This window comes from Frankliniella occidentalis, unplaced genomic scaffold, assembly GCF_000697945.3.
Source record: "Frankliniella occidentalis isolate FOCC.00 unplaced genomic scaffold, Focc_3.1 Scaffold163, whole genome shotgun sequence".
Taxonomy (NCBI): Eukaryota; Metazoa; Arthropoda; class Insecta; order Thysanoptera; family Thripidae; genus Frankliniella; species Frankliniella occidentalis.
This window is the reverse complement of record NW_026267289.1, coordinates 380,647-388,624: the sequence shown is the minus strand read 5'-3', so window position 1 is coordinate 388,624 and position 7,978 is coordinate 380,647. Positions and strand designations below refer to the sequence as shown.

At 54.5% G+C, this 7,978-nt stretch overlaps 1 protein-coding gene across 1 annotated transcript; it reads right to left on the bottom strand.

The window, feature by feature from the left end:
- Positions 1-3,545: 3,545 nt before the first annotated feature.
- LOC113209083 (extracellular serine/threonine protein kinase four-jointed) lies at positions 3,546-5,580 on the bottom strand. The gene has a single exon (XM_026426426.2). The coding sequence runs from the start codon at positions 5,202-5,204 to the stop codon at positions 3,723-3,725; it is 1,482 nt and encodes a 493-aa protein (XP_026282211.1). The 5' UTR covers positions 5,205-5,580; the 3' UTR covers positions 3,546-3,722.
- Between the last annotated feature and the right edge of the window lie 2,398 nt (positions 5,581-7,978).

The window sequence follows — 7,978 nt, the reverse complement described above, 5'->3', positions numbered from 1 at the left end:
GAGGGGGGGAGTCTTGATTGGGCGGCAGCCGAGTGTCGGGCGGGAGCAGCAGGCGCAGGGAAATTGGTAAGTGGTGATGATTGTGGTGTTTGGTGGCTGCAAACTACCGGTTGCGGTAAACGGCCATACCGGCGCACACACACACACGCGCGCCGACCTGTGGTTGGCTGCGGCCCACTGGGACCCGCCCGTGCTCGCCCTTCCTCTGGCCCTGCCCAGCCACTGTGTGCGATTGTTTCATTTGTTTGCCTACGGAGGCCCCGGTGGTGCCGGTCCCGGGCGGCGGCCGCTGGGCGGAGACTCGCACGCACGCGCCGCACAAGAGCGCCAGTTGCACACACTCGCAAGTATGTATCGCAGTGCTTTTCCATGTTTCAATGCAGATAGCTGTTCTCTTTCAAGTGTGTGGCGCTATAGCAATCGTGCATTTTCAAGTGTGTGACACAGTTCTCGTGCACAGTGTTTAAAAAGCAAGATCGTGATTTTATCCCTGTTAAACACGTACAAGTGCACAAAAACCGTGATGTGCTTCGGCTCGGTCCTTGTTGTCGCTTAATCTGCAGGGGTGCGCGCCCTCGTACATCTCGGCTATCTCCTCAGCCAAACCCTTGACCCGTTACGCGGCGCCCCTCCCCCGATCTGCATGTTGTAGGAGCGTGTGAACTCGCATGCAGAGCGCGAGAGCTGCGTGTCGGAAGGGTGATCAAGTTAAGAGGTGTCTGAGGGGCTGTTCCGTGCTCATGTCTGCGCTCCCCGACAAATTGCGTGCAGATTTAAAGCGCTCCTTGCGCGCAACAGTGAAATTCTAGAGCCCAAAAAGGAATGTGTGACCACACGATGAATGTATTTATGTTTAGTGCAAACGTTCACATTAAGTGAAATCCACGCTTCGTTTCAGAAAAATTTGTGCGCAAAATGCATGATTTTGTGAAAATGTATGCACAAAAGTGTTCAAATAAACGCAAAACATGTGTGCAAAAATTGATTGTTTAAATTTGTTTTAGCAAAAGATACAAATCCAGGCAGCGTGCATAATTAATTATTTCGTTCCATTTTTGTAGAATTCGAAAGCAGAATAGGTCGAAGGAGAATCACTACATTGTCCAGGCCTGATTTGAAAATTAATTTTTTATTTTTTCCATTCTCTTTGGATTTTGACTGAAGACATTTCAAACGACATAAACATTTCATACAAACAGCAGCTCATCTAGTGGCATTATGTTAGGCGTCTTTCCAAAATACTAATACTCATTTGTACAATTCAAATAACACAAAAAGGAAACATTTACAAGTATAACATTCTAGACAACACAGTGATGGCCACAGAAAAAAACGTAATGCGAAAAGATGAGCTGTCATCACTAATAACATAAACCCACATATCTCTCGCTCTATTAAGACTTTTGGGGACAAAATCGTGGTAAGAGAGAAACAGGCAACAAGTGAACAGCCTGCTACAATTTGTTGCAGACCGTGCACATAGAGTCAATAAGACGGAGCAAAACATAATTTATAACAATCCCGACTAGCATCGCAGTAGATTTGTGACACGAATTTTAAACCATCAGATATATACTTGTATTTCACTAATATTACTTGATAAAAATGACTGTAAATTTAAAACCAATGAGCAAACACAAATTTTAAAATGGGCCGGCTGAGCGGCCCACGCGGTATACTACGCTTTCTTTTCTTCTCTATTTTATTACGTCGTCTGGTCGGCTCTTAGAATCCGAAACCGATCCTAAGAGGTCCTTAAGAATTCCAGGGACAGCTCCCCGTTTATGGTGTCATTGGTTTCTGAGGTCTAAAGATCTCTCACAAATCGAGTTCCACGAGAATAAAGTAACCCTGCACTGACGTGGCAAGTACTTCAAAATCTGCTTCCATGGCACCTAGAGGCGTTTCCCACGTGGTTTACAAAATTGAACTGTCTTCGTCACATAAATAAATACTATTACTTATATTATCTAATTTTTTATACATAACAAATGAACATAATTACAGGAAATGTCAAGTCTAATTTAATATCACATACGAAATAAATAAGTCTGGTAGATACAGATATCTCGAGATTATCATGCTTTAACACAGCATGACAAATTTACATTTTCATAAAGCAAATGTAGCGCACGCACTAACAGTTTAGGTTACATAAAATTCCAATGTAAATGAACTTTTAACGAGACCCTGTTTCAAAGCAGAATTGAGGAATAAATAGGGACTATACACAGTTTTACATTTCATTTACAACAATTCACAAATAAATACAGATATGTACATATAATTGGAACATCACAAAAAATCACAATGACTAAAGAGTGATTCACTGATAAAAATCACGTAAGGCTAACAAGGGGTATCAACTCAAAAACACTCACGTTGACAGGTTCCTGATTCCAACCACAATTAAAACAGACGCATGTCACGTTTTACAGTGAAAACACATAGGGCTTCAAACCCCATAAAACTTATTTTGGTGTGCATTTCGAAACGGAGCCCTCTGACTGGCAGGTCCAGTCGTTAAAAAAATGACACATGCTACCAAAAGAGAAATCCTTAATGAATTCCACAATGACATGCGCCTTTGCCGGACAGAGAATAACACGCAAGATGTGAGTAACCCAAGAATTGGAACAGGTCCCAGAGTAGCAGTTGAGTTCGAATCACAGCTTTATAGCCCATGACAGTAAAAGAGCGCTCTTCATTTCCACGACAACAGATCATATTACCAAGCAGAATGTGGCAAAGCGAATGACGGTGGAACTAAGGAAAACAATGCATTATCAAGGAACAAGGGAATAAAACGTGGAAAAAAAGCAGGCTAAAGTTACGACTGTCCTGACCATACATGAAATGCTACATTGCCCACACCAGCATGGTACCCGTGCGTGCGCTTTGAGAACACGCAACAGCGAGAAAATTGATGCAAAGAAGACACGATCAAGCTTCCTCGGTGCATTCGTTTTATTTCGGAGCCGCCGCCACGGCAACAAGTTATGTTCGCCGTCTCCAAAATAAATGACTACCGAATTTCCAGGCTTGAACGCCTGCGGGAGCCTACAGTGCCTTTAGAAATCAACTCGTCATAATTTTATCGCGGCAAGGGACATTGGAGAAATGACATCATTTCAAAACAGGACAAGAAGACAAAAATTTTAAAATGTATAAGACAATTCTCTCTTTCAGAAAGATCAGTCAGAATTAAAGGTCTGGACGTGAAAGCAGGTCGAACAGACTGTAGTTTTGTCAGACTAAAGGAAGGGCTACTGGTCAGCACGGCTCAAACACCATTCAAACGTACATCAAACATGCGGCCTCTCGTTCCAAACAGAATAAGACTAAAATAAAAATGACATTTAAGAGAAAAACCGGCACTTTGATATGGCCGTAAAATGAAACAAAAGTACATAACTTTTCTTTTAGATTGGCACAGGGACGGGCCCTGGCCTAAGGAATGTGTTGGCCCAGGCTGCCCCACCACCCAGCCCTGCCGGCCCAAGTCAGCCTGTCCGCCTGCCAGCTCGTCCGTCTGTCTGCCCCCCCAGTTTTCCCCATCGTCTTCGACTGGTCCCCTCGGTATGACGATCAACATGCATGGTGATACTCTGCTGAATTTTGATAATAGCGACCTGGTGGATCCACTATCACACGCGAACCACACGTGTCCGAGCGCCCGTTCTATCTGTCAGGGGGCGTGGCGAGGTTAGGCATCGTGATCATCACGACGACCTCCGCGTCCTCTCGCCGTACCGAGCCTCACACAGCTCCACCTGGTCCAGGACCCTCTTGATGCGCTCCCTGAGCACCTTGACGTTGTGGGTGGGCAGGCCCGGGAGCACATCCCGGCCCTGCGGCTCCGCGGTGAGGAACGCCTCGTGCAGGCGGTCCCCGACGTCGCCGTCCTGGTGCAGACGGCGGAGGGCGTCCACGGTGGGCCGCCTGAAGACGCACAGCTGGTCCAGCAGCAGGCGGTGGTAGTTCTCGTACTTTCGGAGCAGGCGGTATCCGTGTAGTAGGCCGCTCTCGTTGTCCAGGAACACGAGCAGCCCCGTGTTGGGGTCGCGAGCCAGGTTGTGGGCGGGCGCGTCCATCATGCCCTTGTTCCACTGCTGGTTGTACAGGTTGTTGACGACGCGGTCCAGGTTGGCTGTGAGGTAGTCGAACACGACCAGGTCGGACCACTGGGCCAGCTCGGTGAGAGAGTCGCCGCCGACGTCCACGTCTGGCGGGTGCAGGCGCCGGTTGGGCCCGCGCAGCGCCTTGGGGATGTGGGCGGGCTGCAGTGAGGGCACGAACCTCGTCAGCACGACGGGCTTGTCCTCGGCCCACTCGGCCACCGAGACGTGCTCCCGGACCTGTCCCCAGCGGGGGTCCCGGGTGCGGACGACAGCCAGCGTGGACGGCGCCAGGTTGCGCAGGCCCAGCAGGTGACCGAGCAGGAAGCTGAAGAGCTCCCCCTGGATCTGGTCCGTGTTCTGGCGGTAGCGGCAGCACGAAGCAGTGCCGTCGGCGAAGGTGAGCAGCCGGTTCTGCATGCGGCCGCATCCCTCTTCCATCTTGACGATGGACGTGGTCCTGGTGAACCGCCGCCACGCCTCCACCTCGGCGTCGGTGAAGCCCTTGGGGAGCGCATCCTCGACGGGCTGCCCCCAGTAGATGCCGCCGCGCAGTGTGGCGGTGTCGACCGGCGCGGACGTCGTGTCGTCCGGCGACTCGCCCCTCAGGATTGCGGCCACGCTGCTGTTGGACAGCGACGCGAGGACGGGCGGCGACGCCGCAAACTGCGACACGAAGGACACGCTAGGGAAGCGCGGGGGCGGCGACGGCGTGGTCGCGGGCGCGTCGGCGCTGCTGCGGTTGGGGGTGACCCGCCACTGGCGCCGACCCTCGTCCTCGTCGACGCGCAGGTGGTTCATGGAGGCGTTGAGTCTGGCCGAGAAGGGCCGCGACGCGGGCAGGATGGCGGCGTCGGCGACGTGCCTGGGCAGCAGGCACAGCGGGATCATGACGCCCACCACGAGGCCCAGCGCGAAGGCGAAGGACGCCGTCAGGAAGCAGAAGAGGCTCCGCGAGGACGGCGTCGAAGACAGGGTCCGCCGCTCGTGCCACGCCATGACGGAGCGCGCAGCGGACAGCAGGTGTTGGGGGTAGAAGGGACGGCGTTTGTCCTTGTCGACGAAGGGCATCACATGCTCGCACATGTTACACTGTTAACCCATCGCGGCCGGACCGTCGCGGCACGGCGCACACACACACACGCGCGCGCGCGCACACACACGCGCGCACAACGGCTCAAACTCGTTTCTACACTCGCCGGGGCGACGACGCACTCTGCAGCATGGCCTCCAGGCGGACACACACACACAAATGCACTAACGCACACACACGTTCACAGGGGCGGTCACCAAGGGCTTGAGGCACCTTGTCACACACTGAGCACTGTATCCAGGGTGGCTGGGCGCCGCTGGTCGCGCACAGCGAGCTCGCTAAGCGGAGCGAGGGTAAGACGGCGAGGGCTCCGGCAGCACGTCTGTGCTCGAGCGTGTCTCGACACCGACTGGAGGAGAAGCGGGAGGAGAGAGAGAACTGGAACTGGAGGAGCCCCGGCCGCCCGGAGAGCCCCGCTCGGCCCGCGCTCGGCTCGCCTTCGGGTCCGTTCGGGTCCGTTCGACTCCGGGATGGTATGCGGCAGGGGCCGGGAGGGCCGGGCAGCTTGTCTGGGCCTGCAGCGAGGAACACGTCGAAGACGCCCGTCCGTCTGGTGGGAGAGGGGGCACGGGGAGGGGGCAGGGGGAGGTACTATAACCTGCAGCTATGGCTGGCCCAGCAGAAGCAAGCACCGGGATGGGAGGCAAATGTCGTGTCACCCGGAGTGACCTGTCCGTCGAACCGACCAGCACCGCCCACCGGGATGCAGCCGCGTCCCCCAGGAGCAGACACCTCCGCGATGTGCGCCGCGCTGCCAGGCCCGCTCTCAACGATGACAGCTTCGCGATAAAGACGCCCCCTAGACACCCCCTCCAATCTTCCCCTCTCTCCTCCCCTTCTCCATCGCCTCTCTCTCTCTTTCTCTCTCTCTTTCTCTCTCTCTTTCTCTCTCTCTCGTCCGGTTATCTCGCCGGTGTCTTTCGGACTTTTGCTTTACGGGCTGCACTCGTGCACCGGCTTATCGTTTTTAAGCAGGTGCTCTCAATATGACCGCAACGCAGCAGGACGAAAGAACGCAGAGAGAGAGAGAGAGAGAGAGAGAGAGAGAGAGAGAGAGAGAGAGAGAGAGAACGACGGCGGAAAAAAGAAGAATATCGGCTGGTCGAGCACAGTACGGCCCGGGCGTGCACCGTGGATCGCCGGATGGCCCGAGGGGGTTAGTGAGTCAGGCGGGCAGGTCTCAAACCTCCGATCGATGATCTGAACGGCGCAGCAGGGCGGCGCAGGCTCTCCGACCAAACGTGCGCCGATTTCCGTCTGCATTGTTTCAGCTCATTTTGCTGTCGGGTGTGTTACACGTTTGGTGAGGCGCGCGCGGGCGAGCGCGCGTGTATAAATATTCTTTTTCTTGTTTTCGTGGCTCTTAGTGCTGCAGCGGCGGCGAGGCGGCGCGCAACAGACGCGTCTGCTGCTGCGGCTTTTGTCGTTTCCACAACACGTCATACGTAAGGGTAACCTAACCAGCAACCGGGCGTCCGGGCGCGCTCGTGCTCGGCAGAGGTCGTCGGCTACGGCAGATGCATGACTAGACTGGGTTCTCTTCTTATTGCAAACACAATCACACACACACACACACACACACACACAATCACACACACATGCGCGCGCGCGCACAGCCCTGTCAGGTCTCGTCATTGCTGGCAGCCCCCCTCCCTCGCGCCGCGCATGCGCATACCATACCGACGCTCACGCACCGCATTTGCACAATAAACCCAAAGCGTAGTAAATCACCCGCCGGCCGGGCAGAGGGCGCGCAGGGCGGGGCGGGGCGGCCGCCCTGACCTGAGGTGGGCCCTGCACGCCGTTACATCACCCATCGCGCGAGCAGCACGCACGCACGCACGCACACACACAAACACACACACACGTGCACATAGCGTCGAGGAAGTTTTGTTCAAAACGTTTCGTTTAAATTCACCACACCCTAACATTGGTCCCTTGAAACTGGTAGAGTGAAAACCGCGACTCTGCGCTCGCAGACGAGCAGCAGACGAACGCGTGTTGAGATTGAAGTCGCGGTATGCTACTTATTGGAACTTTTGGCGGGGCCGCCGCCGGGTGTCGCTTCTCCCCCTCCCGCCTGGATCCTGGATCCGCCCCTCACAGGTCCGGGGCGACATGAATGGGTCCCCCAGCACCAGGTGTGACTGGGAGGGAGCCCGACTCCGTGACGAGATGCCCGTTTTGTCCACGAGGCCCTCCTCCTCCTGCCCCGACGGTCCCTGACGAGGTCCCTGACCACCCGGTCCTTCCATCCGTCACAGTTTAGGGTAACAAAACGGCCAGGCCAGGCCTTCAGCCCGGCCCAGGTGTCTGCCAGAGGGGGCCCGGTCCAGGGGAGAGATGCATGCACGTCGGCTGCTCGAAATCCATGTTCCAGGCGACTTTCTCGATAAAAACTGGGGACCTTTTAACTTCGGGTAAGGCAAATCGGCAAACAGATCTGTTTGCCGATCTGCCTTGCCACACTTCGAAGTGTGTGGCACGCCAACACATTAAAATAACACATGCCAAAATTTTACACAAAAAAATCTGCAAGACGGCATGCCAATGTCACACACAAAAGCGTGTGTGAAGCCGGTCACACATTCCGAAAAGTTCCGGTGATATGATGACACCACGTCCTGTATCGCTAGGCGAAAATACCAGGTGGCTGATTAACCCCGCGCACTTCTGCAGTTAGACTGTACCGCACGCACGAGTGCGCGGGCGGGTTGCCTACTCGCCCGGCCCGTAAGGCGCCGTGGACAGGGGCGATAGGCAACCC